The sequence below is a fragment of the Asterias rubens genome, chromosome 5 (assembly GCF_902459465.1).
Source record: "Asterias rubens chromosome 5, eAstRub1.3, whole genome shotgun sequence".
Classification (NCBI taxonomy): domain Eukaryota; kingdom Metazoa; phylum Echinodermata; class Asteroidea; order Forcipulatida; family Asteriidae; genus Asterias; species Asterias rubens.
This window is the reverse complement of record NC_047066.1, coordinates 6,701,060-6,719,071: the sequence shown is the minus strand read 5'-3', so window position 1 is coordinate 6,719,071 and position 18,012 is coordinate 6,701,060. Positions and strand designations below refer to the sequence as shown.

Here is an 18,012-nt window from a genome sequence, read left to right as displayed (position 1 = left end):
TGGGGGGGGAGGGCGGGGGAACATGAAAGACTAAAGTTTTCTCCAAATGCATATAACATTTCTGTTTGTGACTGATACAATGTATTTACAATCTGAACTGATCGCGACATCGTTGATGATGATGTGGTCGTTTGACGAGGTCGATGAACTGTCATTGGGTTGCTCATCCGGCCAGTAAAGTAGCTATGGGTTAAGAGAACAAAAATATATGTTAATGGGAAGGCATGCTTTGGTAATCACTTAATGGCAATAACAAAATTGATTAGAAGCCTACAGCAGCGCTCGATAGTATAAAACATTTTGAGAAACATTTCACTTCAAAGTAATGTGGTTATAGTTTTTTTTGCCCCAGTTTTTGACTCTGAGAAGCAATACTGTTAGTAGCCTTTATCACATTGTGTATTCATGCACTACATTTAATCAGCCAGTCAAACTGCGGTGTACAATGGCATAGGGCATGTCTTTAGTGCATCGGAAAACTGTGTGCCTTTCAGCGAGTAAAACCATATCTCTCATGGGAATACAGTCCGATGGAAATCAAACAAATATTTGACATCCGAGAATTGTTACCGGACTACCTGTCTTGGAATTAATAGCGGCAAAACCCCCTCAAGTACAGTGCAAAAATACAGGTCTGACACTTGACGGAGGCAACAAAGGCGATTGTCTCCATGCTTCCTAGTCATTGCCTTGGTGGCCTTCAAATGCTCTGGTAGAAATTTACAATGTACAATTATAGGGTGCCCTTCGTCAGTCACTTTTCTATAGACGCGTGCACGCGTGCCCAGACGTGTTGCACTGTGATGTCACAGAGTATAATCAATATTTTACCGAAGGAGCAGCACTTTTTGGGGGATATTTTTCGATAACAACATGCAGAGTAAGAAAAGACCTTGTCAAGTCCCATATTTGGGAACACGATAGCTACATTTTGACTGCGGGCATGGTTAGGGCCCCTCTCACGAGAACGGGACTTGAATCAAGTCTACCTTTGCCAAGGAGAAAATGCCTTGGTGCCCTTGCCCTTTCAAAAACAGGCCTGACGATACTTACATGTGTTGGTTTTCTAGTTGTGGGTGTTTTGACTGGAGCGATGGGTAGTTTTGAAGTGTCATACACCCATATCTTGCCTTCATCGTCACCACTCACCATCGTACCACAACCTGAAAGGAGTAGAAAGAAGAAATAGATAAACCCTCGTCTGATTCCATAGAATTTAATTAATTTTTTTAACATTATTCCATTTGTTCTGTTTATCAGCTCTTTTCGTCAAGATTGTTTTATTTGTACAGCAGTACTCTTTGTTGTGGATTAGAAAATAGTGTCTTTTCATGTTGACAATATTTCCACTGCATGAAAATTTGTGAGAGAGGATTATAAAAGGTGTGTCGCTGCCGAGTGTTAAAGTGCACTGGAAAGTACTGTATGTTAAAGCCTTGGGCAACACTAAGTGACGGATATGAGCAAAATATAAGAATCCACTATTATTATGCCACCTACCTTGCCATGTTCCGATATCTAGATACACACTGTCCGAGTCGCACCATTTCAGTGTGCATTGAGGTGTAACAGCTACTTCTTTGTTGACTGGTTTCTTCTTGTGCGCATCAACGAGGTTCCATACATGAATCGCTCCGTCACACGCGACTTTACTGGCTGCAATGGAAATGAAGTGCCTTTAGTAACACTCGGACATGGCTATGTCCCCCATGCACAAGCTTAGCGTATCAGGCCGATACGTGTGAATTGCGGCCAATATGCCAAACAAAATAATCAGCAAATTGTTACTTTAGATGAAATCCACAAAAAGATATCAAGATAAAACCAGTTAGGTTGCTCCAGACTGCGCAGTAGGGCAGTGGATGTTGAATGCACCACAGCACCTTGTGCTACATTGACTGGTCTCATAATTCAAAAACCCGTCTCAAAATTGTTATGCTTAAATATTGGAATTTTTGAGCGTGAAACCAGACTTTCTGCTTCTTCTCACCCATGCACTCTTGCTTTGCTGAAATATACAGAACAAGGAGCAATTCCAACAGCTTTATTCCATGTACTGGGACTCCTTGACCGGTGCATCCTACAGTTAGACTGGTATAAGAAGAATATGAATTCCTACCTTGAGCTCCCCTGAGCTATATACACTTAAAACAATGTTTCGTCTTGTAGCCCCAACCAAGAGTGACTTCCAGCCTTGTCTGGGGCAAACTTGCATACAAAAAAATACATAAAAAAAAGTCTCCCATTGGTCCTCGATGTCTCTTACCGACTAGTTTATCGTTGAGTAGAGCCAGTCCATCTATCATATCACCCTCCCCTTCCTCCTCCTCTTCATCACCCTTGATGGCTTCAGCGAGACGCGCTTTACTCGGCAGAAGAAACTCCACGCTGTGTGCTCTGCAACAACCAATCAGGAAAACTACTTATGAACATCAAATCTTGAAAATTGGAATTCTGTTTTTTTTATTTTTATAAATGAAATGAAAAATGAGGCTTACTTTCATTGTGATGTGTTTTGATATTCATCTGTTGCGCATGCATTTTCAGTTGATATAACTTTGGTAATTTGATGTGAATATATTTATTTGGTTCTTATGATGGTATTTATTTTTAACAAATCATGACCGTTCTAGGGATCCATACTTTTTATACGAGGCGCAATCCATACCCAGTTTCAAATACCCAACACTCCAGTGTAAATTCCCTTATTTGGTCGAGATATGCAAACTTCATGCACGCATGACTAATTAGCACAATAGATTCGAATTGATTGTGATCAATCAAGTTTATTCATAGGTTTTTCGATAACAAAATATTCAGTATTTGGGGTGTAGTGTATTGAGCTTTGTGGGACTTAGTAGCGTTTCCGCCGGCTCAAAGACGTGGCAGAGGTTATTTACCTTCCCTTCTTGCCGAAGGGTTGTTTATTATCTATCCTCCATCCGTAGCAACCGTTTTCACATCCTGCCAGTATGAAGTCAGTTGACGGCAAGGCAACGAGGCCGAGCACACGACCGGGGGCGGCCAGGTGATACATCTTTCTGCAAAGATTAAAAACAGAAGGGAAAACACAAATGAAGACGTGGCTTTGCAAAGTTTAAAGGGTTTGGATACTTCTTGTACGACACAAAACACAAACGTCCACAAATTTACAATAAAATTACACGGTTAAAGATAATGATAGTAAAAAGCTACCTGTCTACTTACTTTGTTTTGCATTTATAGTCTGGCCCCTCTGGAATTCCAATGTCCCAGATGATGATGTCTTCTGACCCACCTGGAAAACAAACGATAAGAAGTAAAAGTCATTTTTCATGTTGTTATCTTGTCGTGTTTCTGTGCGCAGTTGTACTATCCAATGCAACCAATGCAGTTGGATGATTTCCAATTCGTTGTCAACTAACAAATGTAATGGAAAGTTGCAGGATTAAATTAATAACCATTAGGGTAATCAGGTGGGCGGAGTGGTTTCTTTCCTCACTTTCAACCTATAAAACCTCATTTTGAATTGCATGGGGCACTATGTGGATTGGGTTTTCAGTCCCTACTTGACTGCGTGGGCTTTTTCCCTGGAATAATCCTCTGAGATTTTCCTCCCACATCTAAGACTGAAACTTCCTTCCTTGTCTTCTCTGCATTTGGGTACTTGGCTAGTACGGTGATTAATTTTGCTTTTCTGATAGTCTTTCAAATTCACAACCAGGGGTGTCGTGGCCGTGCGATAAGAGTACTAAACTCAAGCTCTGGTGTTTCTGATCAGCAAAGCGAGGGCTCAAGTCCCAGCCGTTACACTGTGTCCTTAAGCAAGACACTTAACCATTGCTTCGTTTTTTGTACAAAAAACAAGTACACACTTATTGCAAAGAAAAGGGGTTTTGCCACGGTGTGTCTGGCAGTGTGTTTATCTTCAATCATGAAAAGGGGTTTGCCACTGTGTGTCTGGCAGTGTGTTTATCTTCAATCATGAAAAGGGGTTTGCCACGGTGTGTCTGGCAGTGTGTTTATCTTCAATCATGAAAAGGGGTTTGCCACGGTGTGTCTTGCCGTGTGTTTATCTTCAATCATGAAAAGGGGGTTTGCCACGGTGTGTCTGGCAGTGTGTTTGTCTTCAATCATGAAAAGGGGTTTGCCACGGTGTGTCTGGCAGTGTGTTTGTCTTCAATCATGAAGGCTGCACTTCCAGAAAGGAAGAAGAAGAATAAATAAAACGAAATTAAACCAATCTGAAAACTCACACATGAGCCAGGTCGAGTTAACCGGATGGAACAGCAGTGAATTGATGGGTCTCGGACGCCTGTCTCCCTTGATCTCTGAGTAGCAGAGTAGCTGGCTGGTGTGTAGGAGCTTGACGCTGCCCCTGGTGCCCGCTACGGCCAGGATGTTACATTTCTCAGCTCCCTCCTCGTCTGCTTCCATTGGGATGGTGGTCCATGCAACGCAGTAGAACTCCTAGTCAGACGAGAAATCAACAGATAATTTACGAGTATTTTATGAGTGGATCGATCATTGATCATGATTATTGAATTCTGGTTACTGGGGGATATTTTCTCCTTTCTTGAGAGAATACTGAATCTTTTCTTCAATATTCTTAGAAGAAAAGCTTGATGGTTCTCAGCAAGTTTGTTGGGTCATGTGCTCTGTTTGGCACAACTCAAAGCTGTGTATTAAGGGAGTTGCTAAAAGGAGGGACCAGTTTTAAAGGGGCAAAGCAATTTTCCTCTTAGAAGGGGGACTTCTATGAGAAAATTGTAAATTTGTATTGGTACTTAAGCTTGTTATGAGACGAGATAAGACCTACCTCCTTGTCTTTAGCATGCTGGTATTTCTTGAGCACTTTCCCCGTACTGCAGTCAATGACACACACCGTGTTGCCTCCGCAAGAGGCTACCGTCCACTTACTTGTACCTGTAAGAATAAGAGAAGATAGTTAACAAGATGGACGAGTTTAAGATTTTTAGGGTTAGGGTTACAGATGTATAACTGCCAAGTCACTGGACACCTTCGGTAACCTTCAAAGAACAGTATTATCACTTGGTGTATCCCAACGGAATGCATCAAATAACAAATCTGCAAAAGTTTTTACTCAATTGGTCATCAAATTTGCAAGAAAACAATGAAAGAAAATTTGTGTGCTTCCAGAAGCCTAAAGGGGACTCCCAGTTCTAGTTATAAAGGTGTGCCATACTGACCTGGTTTCTCTAAGCTAGGCTCGAATGCACATTTCCAGACGTTGGTCTTGGCATCAGTCGGGTCATTCTCCATGGAGTGGCATCGGAGCATGTGAATCACCTCGTATCCACTCGACACTTTCTGTAAGGTCAAAAAAATAGTTAAGGTTTATAAAAAAAATGAGGTTTATAAAAAATGTGTAGCTACATCGTTCCCGCTAGATAAATGTTATACACTGGAGCTACACAGCGTTTGTAAACTATAGCCCAACTGTTTGGGTAAAACCCCCCAAATCAGTCAAAAAGTCTTTAAACTTGAAACATTTAAAATCATCCAAAACTCTGTATTTTACCTTCTCTTTCTTGTCATCACTACTAACACTTGTAACACTAGCCGCTAGCTTAGCAGCGGCCGCCCTGACTCTAGACTCTGATTTAGGCTCCGTCTTGATGGCCTTGGGCTTGCCTGGGTCTTTCTTGGTGTACTTGCCTCCCGAACCGATCGGCCTGCCCCTCTTTTTCTTAACTACCGCCTCCTCCTCGTCACCTTCTTTAGCCTTCTTCGCATTTGGTTCGTCTCCGTTCGTAGCATTGGTTTCAGACGCCGCAGCCCTCTTCAACGTTGTGGCTTTCGTCGGGGTCTTTGCGGGACTTTTACTCCCCGCGGCAACCACAGTTATCTTCCTTGGAGATTTAGTCACGGCCTGGGCGGGGGAATTTTGCTTTGGTGTTGCAGGGGTGTCGGCTGGTGCGTCTGGAGCATCATTTTCATTCATGGGGGTCTCCTCGCCGGCATCGCCAGCCAACTCTGCGTCTGATTCCTTGACGGCCGCCTCTAAGCTCGCTGCGAGAGAGTTTGAAGTTCCCTGTGGCTTCTCCGCGTCGTCGGGCGTCGGGGACTCGGCTTTAATGGGCAGTTTGATGCTGATCTTGCTGGCGGACGGGCTCTGATTTGAGGTGGAGATGAGTTCGGGAACCGTCTTGCGCCAGTAGGCAGTCTGCGTGGTTACGTGCTTCTCCGCAAGTACCGACAGCTGTAAAATGTACACAAAAGAAGCTCACTTTCTTAAATTCGATGCAACAAACAACTAAAATAAACTGTAGAGGGACAATTTGTTCGGAGCTAACTTTTTACAATCTTATTCGTGATATTTTGTAATTGATTGATTTTGTAAAGATCCAAGTAAAAGATGACAAGGAAACACCATGTTTTTTATCTTCTTGCTGGGTAGATTATATTCCTTTTGAGAACTTGTCTTACTCAACATGTATATTTTACAACCGCGGAGTACATTTTGGGGGAATTCAGAGACTTCTCTACTTCCACTGAGTAGGTTTTCAAATTTATTTGGAAACTTATTCCAGTTCTGAAAAGAACTGTCCTCCTTATAAACTACTACCTTGGCAGAGGATAGAAAATTGAGGGGGTCATTTTCATTGAGCCTGCTCTAGGCATCGTCAGGAAACTCTGACTCACCATGTGATGAGTGAATTCCACCAGGGAGCCTGGTCCGTACTGGATGGATTCCTTGAGGCGTTCAACAAACTCTGTCTCCAGTGATCTCGTCTCGGCCTTGTTGAGGGGCATCTCATTCCGAGCAGCATACTCCTCCTCCCAGATCTTCAACATCTACAACAACAAAAACCCCATATATATATACATTTGTTGATGTTGAAATGATGTGTTGTCTTCTTTATGGATACAGGGTCATTTGTCAAATCACCACCCCCCCCCAAAAAAAATTGAATTTTAAACCCTACCCTCTTCAAATTTGCTTAAATTTGGTTTATGGGGTATTTTTTGCTTAACAAGCTCAAATTTAAGTTAAGCTCCATCCGATAAGAGTCTTTTACGCAACAGCATTCTCTTTCTCGTTGGTTTCGGTACAAATGCGTGAGTGGAGGTGATCAGATAATAGCGCAACCGCTGATATTCAAATTACCATCAATCAGTAACGACTGGGCCAACTTGGTTGAAATTTGTGTCTTTGGAAAGGACATTGAAATTGGATGAGGATTAACACAAAACGACCTCACATACTCATAATTATCTTACCTTTGACCTTAGGGTGTCCTCCATTGTCTGAATGGTGTCCCGGATGTCCACATCTTTACCATTGAGTTTCTTCAGCTTGGGCAGCAAGTACACAGCTATGTACTGATCAGGGGGCTACACATGAGAAATTAAACAGAAATTATACGATTTTGTTTTTCCTTCTTTGAATCTACCAGTGTTTCGTTTCCATTTCAACATTCGTTTTCTATTGTTCTAGGTGTCACAAGATTTTAAAAGTATCAGTTCGTTGTTTCTAATAAACATGGTTTATTATCAGGCCCAGTGATCAATATTCAAATGATGAACATTTCTCAGTATGGGATAAGATTTCCTTGGAAGAAATGGTCCTTCTGCCCAAACCAAATGGAATGTATTGTTTGTGATAAACTGTGACAGCCTCACTCGCATTGCAACATTTTGCTGAACTCTGGGGGTCCAACAGAAATCACTTAAAAGTGAGGACATAAAACCTCGCACCTCAACAATCAAAGAAAATCTCAGGAGATCAGTCGCTCTTTGACTTGATGCCGTGTTTTGCAGGCTACCGTACTTGAGCGGGTGCGAAGAGTGGATTGGCAAAAGGCGTAACTTAAGATGTACCAGATGTCAGAAAAATTGAACCAATTCCAGGGGTTTTAAGCGAGTTGCCTACTGGGACTGCGAGATTTATCACCCCCAGAAACGAGGTTGCTTGAAATCCTACTTACGTTCAGGTCATTCTCGTCAATATTGAGTTCCTCCAGGTTGGGGAACTGCTCCAGTGTCAAGACACTCTTGAGGGAGTTCTTCTTGAGGTTCAGGTATCTCAGCTTCCTCAGGCCAAGCTGCGTTGGAAAACCCTGGTATGAAAAAACAATGGCTCTTATAAGTTAAAACGAAGGACCTTACCGTCCCAATTCCTTCCAGTGAAGGATACTGAGGCTTAGTAACCATTGCTTAAAGGCACTGGAAATACTCAAAATAATTGTTAGCACAAAAACTTAATTGGTAGCAATCAATGGAGAGATGTTGATAGTATAAAACATTGTGAGAAATGGCTCCCTCTGAAGAACGTCCTTTTCGAGAAAGAAGTCATTTCTCACTAAAATATTTGAATTTGATTTCGAGGCCTCAGAATTTCAAACAAAATGGTGCATGGAGTTAAATAGGTTTCTTGGGCATCTAAAAAAACAAACTGAAAGCACATAATTCTATTCAACAAGGGGATTTTTTCCGATGACCAATTGAGCCCAAATTTTCACAGGTATTGTATATGTTGAATACACCAAGTGAGGAAAGTGGTCTTTGACAATTCCCAAAAGTATACCTTGCCTTAAAGTGTTTTATTAGAGTCGCACCAAGGGTTACAATGAACATTTATTCTTAGTACCTTTATTTTATTGAAGGAAATGTCCAGTTCTTCCAGCTCCGGCATCCGGGAAAACACAGCGGGGTCAAGGTTCATGATCTTTCGATTGGACATGTCCAGAACGCGGATATCCGACAGGGAGATACACCCAGCGCAGTTGAGTACCAGCTGCTCCACTAACTGACTGCTGTTGGAATACTTGCCAGCGAGGGCAGACATTATCCCTGGCGTGTAACGCATGATGCCGGTCGTCGTGTGAACAGCCGTGTAGGATGTGATCTTGGGTGGAGAGATGGCCGGGGCGGTGTGTTGAGGATTGTAGGGTTGCACAGTGGATGGCGGCTCTAGAGTTGGCATGGCAGCTAGGGTCTGTTCGACCTGGGGCTCAGGAGCCACCTCGTTCAAGGCGGGTTCCAGGGCGGTTTCCAGGACAGGTTCCATGGCAGGTTCCAGGGCAGATTCCATGACGGGTTCCAGGACGGCCTCCAGGACGGGTTCAGCGACTTGCTCTCCCTCTTGCTGCTCTTGTGGAGCATTGATGATCTCAACGGGAATAATCTGATCGGCGACTGGATACATCACTTGCTCGACCGTCGGTTCGGCTGCTTCTTGCGGGGCGAGCTGGGCAACTTGCTCCGGAATGCCCTCTGTGGGTACAGCTTCCGCGACGGCTTGGACCGCCTCAAGGGCGATCTGGAGAACATTCTCTGAAGTCACAGTCTGGGCTAGCTCCGCTGCATTCTGGATCGCCTCTGCTGGGATTTCCGGCACTGATTCCGGTTGAAGGACTGGGACGCTTTCGACTTGGGCCTCTGGAATGAGGTCAAGGGTCTGCTCGGGCTCGACTGCTGCCAGGAGTTGTGGAGTGGAATCGTCTTCAGGGACAGGAGCTTCTTCTGAAATGGCAGGCTCGACTTGGAGAATGGGTGCAGCTTCTTCAGCAGGGGGCACCAGATCGGGCTCTGTAGGTGTTGGTTCAGCGGGGATGTTAGCGTTTTCTGACATCTTTCTATACTGGATTAAAGTTGTGGGCAAAAAAACAAATGGTTAAGTTGATATTTTATTGTTAAGCTCTTAATTTATTGCTTAGAATTTATTTAGAATAGCGCCTACTGTATTGTGTTTGTTTCTTTTTGTAAACTGATTTTTTATGCCACTACATTTTACTCGCTCTTTCCACCTATTAGTTTTGCTTCCGTAAGGGGGGGGGGGGTCTATCCTCGACAAGCATTGCTTTTTATGGGCCCCCTACAACCCCATCACCTTGTGCTGTTTTGGTTTTGTTTTGTTTTCCGTAATTTATATTTTGCTTTTGCTTGTAAATGTTGTATTATTACTTCATGTATTATCATTATTCCATTTGCTTGTAAAACATAATTCTTGATTCACTCCTAATTGTTTTGTTTACTTGTTTGGAGTTGGAAATAAAGTTAATTGAATTGAATTGAATTGAATTGAAAGAAATAACATTCAAGGACATGAAAAGAGTGGCATTTTTTAAGTGTTTTAGTCTGTGAGAAAGTAAATCACATTGGACGATTTTCAGACCATAACATTTAATTTAATAAAACAATGGAACTGAACAGATAATGTTGTACCATTTGATACAGTGATATATTATAATTGGAGAAAAAAAAACTGCCTAAACCTTTGGCTTTGGTCTCTTCTCTCTGGTCATTCACTCCAATAATACTTTTTATTTGAGTAATTTTATTTCCTGTGCAGGCCAACTCTACTATAGTTTTGCAAATTATAAATTTTTAAATTAAAAATTCATGTTAGTAATCCTGTTTCAAATTTCATGGGAACCCCCGTGAGGTACCATTGCAATCTTGTTTTCAGTCAAAAATGACTCAGTAAAACTTTTGAATGAAACCAAAACAAACATGCAAATTGTATTTTTACAGCGCCCTCTACAGACGGAAACGAGATGGAAAAAATCATCAAAATATAAAAATAATTTTGGGACCATGGCAAGTGAAAGGATATTTAACCTGAAATTCATACAAGATCACCTCACTTTTTCCATTTTTAGCACGTCCAGAATATCTGGTAAAATATGATTTATTGTAATCAATAAAGATTCATTAAAATAATGTCTAAAAACTGCGATCTCATGTTTGAAAATTTGTTACTGGTCGCGACGCGCCCCTGGAAAAAAAAATGTCGCTCAAAATTGAGCAAAGTGGCGCGATCGACACTCCCATGAAACGAGAACATCCACTGTTTGAATTAATAGAATTTATTTACGAAAAGGTTACTTACGAATCGATGAATGTTTCCTTGCCTTCTCAGAAGCTAACACCTCAAGATCTTGCAAAACGACAAACTTTTTTGAGACGATCCGTTGAAAAATATGAGCCAACCTATGACCGCCGCGTCGCCGTCACAAAGAGAAAAGGAGGAGGAGGGCGCTGTATAATTTGTATAGCGCCCTCTTTGAGGATATCCCATAATCGGGCGATATCCAAGCCCAATTTTGGGGCTATTGGGCGCGTTCATCGTCATGCGTAGTCGTGTGTATTTGGGCTACATGTACTGGACTATACGCGCATGTGTGAAAATGGTGGATTGGGGAGAGAAATGTGGGTGTAAGGGCATAAGAACTTGTTTATCATGTGAAAATGGATGTGAAAATGGATGTGATGTTTCGCAAAGTACTGTCACATCAAAGTCACCACATGTAAGTTTCTATTATATAAGGTTTATTTTCTTTCAACTTCGACTCGTGACTTTTGTCGGAATTGTTCAGATATTTGTGTTCATTCTTTTTTTCTCAACTGCAATTGCCAATGAGGGCGCTGTTGTCCCTCACCAGTCAGAGTTTTGTATGTCAACATGGTCTGAAACTAAAAACCAAGTTTATTGGTTTTTGTGAACGTAAAGCTTATTTATAGGGAATATTTTTAAAGAAAGATAGGATAACTTTTCGTATGGCACTAAGCTTGGGCGATATCGATTTATTTTATTCACGATATATCGCCAACAATATATCGCGATATTCGATAATCGCGATTAATTAAATTTAACATCATCAGTCTTCAAACTCCCAGTGAAAGTTGTAGAAGAGACAGTTGTAGCATATAAGAGAGGTGTTGTAATGACCTATTCTTCTGGTTTTACTCCAAACCAATGGGGTGTAAAACTAGGGGCCATTACTTACTACATGTGTTTAAGATGTTAACGTCTGCGCATGACAGACTGCTCTATTGTTTGCATGACTAATAAGTTTGCGCTAGCGCTACTTGCACACACGTGGTGGTGCAGCACACACGTGGTGGTGCAGTGAGCATGCAGTGACCCTGGCGTTCTGCAGACACACTGTAGTTTTCGGTAGTCTGTGTGAGACCGCCTAATCCCCGCTTTGATGTTTTTTCCCCCCTGAAACAACCCGGCCGGTCCAATCTACAAAGGAATCTTGCGGCTGTGTCACAGACTGAGAGTGAGGAGGGAGGCCAATATTCAGTAGGTCTTTACTTTTATTTGACGGCGCAGTGTGGCAGCGCTTATCAATTGAATACATTTACCAACAGATCGGTAAATGTATTCAATTGATTAGCGCTGCCGTCGTAAAAGTAAAGGCTTACATAATTTAGTAATGTTTGGTAATTCAATGACGCACCATTGGCAGTTGATTTCTTTTTTCAAATAAAACTTTCTTTTTGGACGGGTAAATGCATCCGTGATGGTGGTTAGATTTGATCTCGATGGACCGGCTCTATTTGATTGTGATGGCGACGCAGAGGGCTGTAGTCTTGCCGACTCGGCAGGGTGTTTTACCTTGAGATGACTGCTTAAATTTGACGTAGTGCCACCTTTGATTGAGACCTTTTTGAAGCAAATGCGGCAGGTCGCTTCATTTTCAGTCGTTGCTTTTCCGTCTTCATCAACAGCAATACCAAAATGAACCCATACGGCAGAAGTTGTTTTTTTCTTAGACACAAGACGCAGTTCACCTTCCATCTTTGAACGATTGAAGTAGAATGATGGCCAAGTCAGTTTGGAAATAATTAAAAGATCGGCTCTTTTAATTATTTCCAAACTGAGTTGACCATCACTCTTCTCTATAGAGCCTAACCAAATAAACTACCAAGTTTAATAGCCGATTTACACCTCAGATGGGCGCAGACAGCGGCCCTGAGCCGCACACTCAAAGGGAGTGTAATGTGATACAATAGTGATTCTAAATGTAGTTTTCGGTAGTCTGTGTAAGGCCGCCTAATCTCTGCTTTGATTGGGTTTTTTCTCCGAAGAAACCCGGTCGGTCCAATCTACAAAGGAATCTTGCGGTGACTCGCAGCTCTTTAGTGATGATGTAAGATTATCTCCACTATGAGATTTATTGTCGCGAGACGTCTCGGCTAGGAAATACATCGCGATACTTAGTCGATATCGCGATTTACCGATATTTCGATTAATACAAAATCGATCCGATATCGATATCGTTTCTAAATTAGTATCGCGATATTCGATAATATCGTGGTATCGCCCAAGCTTATATGGCGCCACTACTTTTTCACTTATTTTAACAAAAAGGGATATCTCGAGGTAAATTAGTTTTTTAGATACTATATTTTTTAATGTTGTAAAATTATTGCAGGAAGGCACTAAATACTAAACTCCACAGCGGTTCGGCCCATCGGAGAATACCCGAGCGAGAATGACCTTATGACGTCATTTTGCATATGCTTGCATCTTTTAGAAATGAAAATATTAACAACCATGCAGGTCCTAGTGGTTAGTCCACTCTTATGTAACAACTCCCCAAACCTGCTGCTACAAACGTAATTGAATAAAGAGGTCTGAAGCAGTGCTTGCATCTTTTAGACATGAAAATATTAACAACCAGGTCCTAGTGGTTAGTCCACTCTTATGTAACAACTCCCCAAACCTGCTGCTAAAAATGTACTTGAATAAAGAGGTCTGAAGCAGTGCTTGCAACTTTTAAACATGAAAATATTAACAACCAGGTCCCAGTGGTTAGTCCACTCTTATGTAACAACTCCCCAAACCTGCTGCTACAAACGTACTTGAATAAAGAGGTCTGAAGCAGTACTTGCATCTTTTAGACATGAAATCATTAACAACCAGGTCCTAGTGGTTAGTCCACTCTTATGTAACAACTCCCCAAACCTGCTGCGTGGGGGATCGCGCGAACCGTGCCGGAGTGTTCCGAGAGCACACGAAAAGTTCCGAACCGCTGTAGAGGTTAGTTTTTAGTGCCTTCCATTATTGCACTGGATTGTCTGTGGCATATGCTCAGACCATGGAGTGACGTAGAAATATATTTTTCTCTCTCCATGCTCAGACCTACTCCTAGAACTATTAGTTTTAATTTTGCTAACCCAAATCTCTCTTCTTCTTTTTTAAATCTCGCCAAAATTAGGCCTTATGTGTCCTTAGAACTCTCATTGACAAATGCCGATTGCCCGATTCGTTGCGAGGTACGTGCGAGTACTTTTTTTCCCAGGACAAACATGAAGAATTGTCTGCACACGTTCGCCCTGAAAAGAAAAAATACCCAATCCGTGCTTTGTGTACAAAACATATGGACAAGCATCTGGGAACACACCGCATAGTTCTAGGAGTAGCTCAGACCCAGGGCGCTGTACTCCTTTTTTTCAAAGTTTGTCATTAAATAGCAATAGATAATGACAAACTTCAAACAAAAGGAGTACAGCGCCCTAGTTACTGAATACTGGGTCTTGAATATGCCAAAGTTTTATCATGTTTTTGTTTGTTTTGGAACAGTATCATCTGTCAAAATTCAATCAAGAAAAAACATCTGGGCCATGAAACTTCAATTCAAGACGTAGGCCTAGTTAAATAATTCTTACTAATAATTCCTCGCTGTTCAGCTGCCGAAGTGTTTGAGTTTAAGAAATTATGAATATAAAATGTTTGTTTTCTGCATAATTTTTCAAGAAATAGATATCAGTGAGGCTAAATGCAAACTGAACACCAAAACTTGAGTTTGCCAGAGGAAATATAATATAATTTCCAGAGGTCAGAATTTTTTTAATTTTTTACAAAGGAGATGTGCTGAACCACAAGCAATACTTAAAAAAACACCTGACTTTTAGAAAAAAATTATGAACAAGTTAATAATTCAGAAAAGTGTGTTTGTGTTATTTTTTAAAGGAGAAGCCATACATTTACTGCTGGATGTGTAATGAAGCGTATCAACAGACAGAGAGTTTCAATGACAAGTCATTAGTAACGTCGACTTGTGAGCACTCCGGGAATGGTCTTGAATTTCCAGGAGTCATTCTCATACCTGAGTTTGTGTCTGAAGAAGAAGAGGCAGAAATTGTCCAGATTATTGATGAGTCACCATGGAAACCATCTCAGTCTGGGCGATGGAAACAGGTGAGACAAAGGTTTTTATTTTAGTTAGTTCTTTATTAACTGTAAACAAATCACTACTCAATTACAATTTTTTGAACTATTTGTGTAAAACTTGGCCAATGACTTCTTTTTGTTTATTTTTTAAATTGTCAACAATGTTGAAAATTTTTGAACAACTTTTAAACAAACTTATTTTATCACTGACCATTAACAACTGAGCATTGTTTGTTTAAAATTTGCCCAATGATTTATTTTGTTGAATTTTTGTTAAATCTTAATAAACAAACTTAAATTAATCACCAGTCATTAACAATTTATAAACTTGTTTGTTTAAAGCCATTACAGTGTATACACTTTCGGTACAGAAAGAAGAAAAAAAAGTTCACAGATTTACGAATAATGTACAGGGTTTACAGAAGGTAATGGTGAAAGACTTCTCTGGAAATATTGTTCCATGAAATGCTTTACTTTTTGAGAAAACATTAAAACAATATCAACTCTCGATAGCGAGAATTACGGATTTATTTTAAACACATGTCATGACACGGCAAAACGTGCGGAAACAAGAGTGGGTTTTCCCGTTATTTTCTCCCGACTCCGATGACCGATTGAACCTAAATTTTCACAGGTTTGTTATTTTATATATAAGTTGTGCTACACGAAGTGTGGGACTTGGACAATACTGTTTACCGAAAGTGTATAATGGCTTTAAACCTTGCCAAGTTTGTATTATTTTAGTTATTTCTTTTTGTAAAGGTTCTTATTCTTTTAATTGTAAATTTTGTTGAAGATTTTAAACTCTGTGAACAACCTTTTAAAAAATTTAGTTTTAATCACTGGTCATTAACAATTAGAATTAAATGTGTAAAACCTCTCCAATTACTTAAAATTTATATACTTAATTTGCAATATTGTTGAAGTTATTGAACTCTTTGAAAAAAAATTTAAACAAAATGATATCATTAATTTTGTTTCCCATTCTTTGTGATAAAAACCAAGGTTATAAAAACAAATTTATATCTCTGTTTTGGACCACAGGACTACGGACCAAAAGTAAATTTCAAACGAAGAAAACTTAAAACTGGAAGTTTTACAGGGCTGCCTCCATTCATCCAACCCTTTGTGAATCGCATAAACTCACACCCTGGTCTGGACGACTTTGTCCCTGTGGAACTGTGCAATCTTGAATATCGCCCGGACAGAGGGTCCTCCATTGATCCCCACAGGGACGACAGCTGGTTATGGGGAGAGAGATTAATAACGATCAACTTGTTGTCGGGAACCTTTCTGGACATGACCCCAGTTACGACCTCAGATCTGACCCCAGTTACAACCTCAGATACGACCTCTGCCGGGCATGACCCCCAAACCGCCCCGACTGTAAGGATACCACTCCCAGCGCGGAGTCTGGTTGTTGTGTCTGGTGCCGCAAGACACGACTGGAATCACGGAATATGTCGAGGGGCAATAATCGCCAGACGACTTGCCATTACGCTCAGGGAACTGACCGAGACGTTTTTAGATGGTGGGTCTGAGGAGACGGTGGGGAGGGAAGTCCTTTCAATTGCAGGGACTTATAATGGGTCTGTTGTAGTCTGATATTATATCTATTATTTACTTGTAGACTTTTTTTCTGGCCTTTAGGCAAAGTCAAAACTTACACGTTTTTAATCAGAAGAACTTAATTAACTGTTTGGTTTATTTTGTTTTTTTACCCTTACACCGTTGTGTATGAAGCACTGTATACTCGGTACTTTTCCCCACCGAGTTTTTGCACAGGCAAATCAATCGGGTGGGTTTCGAAACCCACAACCTTTGCATTGCTAAAACAGATGTCTAGAGCATTGCTGGAGCAGGTGTCTTACCGCTAAACCATTGAGCTATCCTGGTAATTGTTCTATGTGTGTTTTCCTCAAAGTGTAGGTTATTAAAGTGAAAGAGCTCCACGCTCTTTTATAGATCAACCTATCACAACAGTGAACATGCACCAAGATGTTTTAAAAGTAGCTTAAAGTTCCATTTCAAAATGCAAGTAACTTTCGACATTTTGGTTTACTGTGTCATGTCTTCTGTGTCTGTTTGTGGCACAGGCAGAGCAAGATGGTGTATCACACTCTCTTTTATTCTGGGCTTGTGATAGACAGCAGGGCTGGTGGGGTGCCCTAAATGACCTGTCTATTGTGAACTTTACTCACTAGTTTTCTTGGGAGCTGATTAAACAACTAGTTTCCACTAAACTACTGAGTCATCGGTCATCTCTTCTGTTCATTTTACTCCAGCCGGGAAACTGTTAAACATTTTTGTTAAATATTTGTTTTAAAAAACACACATTTGAACACAATGTGTTTTGAAATAATATATACAATGGGTTTATTTTAAGTTCATAATATCTTACAATGATTACAGGTGCATTGTTGCCCTCATGGTATTTATACAAACAATGTAAATACAAGTGTAATAATTTTTACAAATGACTTTAACCAACATTCTTGACCAAGCTAAAGCTGTATCAGCTAAAGATTACTCAATGTATGGACATGGAATACTGAAATATTGTGCTAATGCAAGAAATAAACTATGTATTTGATTTTGTAGAAAAGACACCCACTTAAGTCTTCATTGATACTTTCTATCTGAGGTAACAACTGCATAATGGTTCAGTAAGGTTTCACTTATACCCAGAATCAGCTTGTAGGTGAAGCCTTAATAAACTATTATGCATGAGACAATTAGAAATCTATTTATACATAACACAGCCACAACTTAAAGTGTTGCTACATCATCAAAGGAACCGGCTCTTGTATTATTTCATAGCCTGTACATCTTTCAGCGGAAAGCCAATGAAGAGAGAAGATGTTGATACAGAAATTGTATTGTGCCTTGTACAATTACATGTACATGTTGGGGATGTGTTGTGGCCAAGCTGTTAGGAGCATCCGAACTCAAGCTTTGGTGTTTCTGATCTGCAGCAGAGTGTGGGTTTGAGTCCAGGTCGTGGCGCTTGTGTCCTTAAGCAAGGGAGATACTGTAGGAGGGTCAATCCAAAACCACCAACAACTAGATACCATTGGTTGATCATAAAGGTGTACCTT

General features: G+C 40.8%; 2 protein-coding genes across 4 annotated transcripts; one reads left to right on the top strand and one right to left on the bottom strand.

Moving 5' to 3' along the window:
- Window positions 1-2: 2 nt before the first annotated feature.
- Window positions 3-10,949, bottom strand: LOC117290001 (leucine-rich repeat and WD repeat-containing protein 1-like). Of its 3 annotated transcripts, none has more exons than XM_033771208.1 (15): window positions 10,838-10,949; window positions 8,594-9,586; window positions 7,932-8,063; window positions 7,225-7,338; window positions 6,646-6,798; window positions 5,522-6,202; window positions 5,190-5,310; window positions 4,799-4,905; window positions 4,236-4,449; window positions 3,208-3,277; window positions 2,901-3,041; window positions 2,267-2,397; window positions 1,501-1,656; window positions 1,054-1,163; window positions 3-183 (listed from the first exon to the last, which is right to left on the bottom strand). In XM_033771208.1, exons 2-15 carry the CDS (start codon window positions 9,575-9,577, stop codon window positions 31-33), a joined length of 3,267 nt encoding a protein of 1,088 aa, XP_033627099.1. In that variant the 5' UTR covers window positions 9,578-9,586; window positions 10,838-10,949; the 3' UTR covers window positions 3-30. The 3 variants fall into 3 exon arrangements, with proteins under 3 accessions (XP_033627099.1, XP_033627098.1, XP_033627100.1); XM_033771207.1 differs by having other exon boundaries at window positions 8,594-9,581; XM_033771209.1 differs by lacking the exon at window positions 10,838-10,949 and adding an exon at window positions 10,221-10,227.
- Window positions 10,950-11,130: 181 nt separating this feature from the next.
- Window positions 11,131-16,531, top strand: LOC117290577 (alpha-ketoglutarate-dependent dioxygenase alkB homolog 4-like). Its single transcript, XM_033772034.1, has 3 exons — window positions 11,131-11,255; window positions 14,714-14,941; window positions 15,959-16,531. Exons 1-3 carry the CDS (start codon window positions 11,136-11,138, stop codon window positions 16,517-16,519), a joined length of 909 nt encoding a protein of 302 aa, XP_033627925.1. The 5' UTR covers window positions 11,131-11,135; the 3' UTR covers window positions 16,520-16,531.
- Window positions 16,532-18,012: the final 1,481 nt, after the last annotated feature.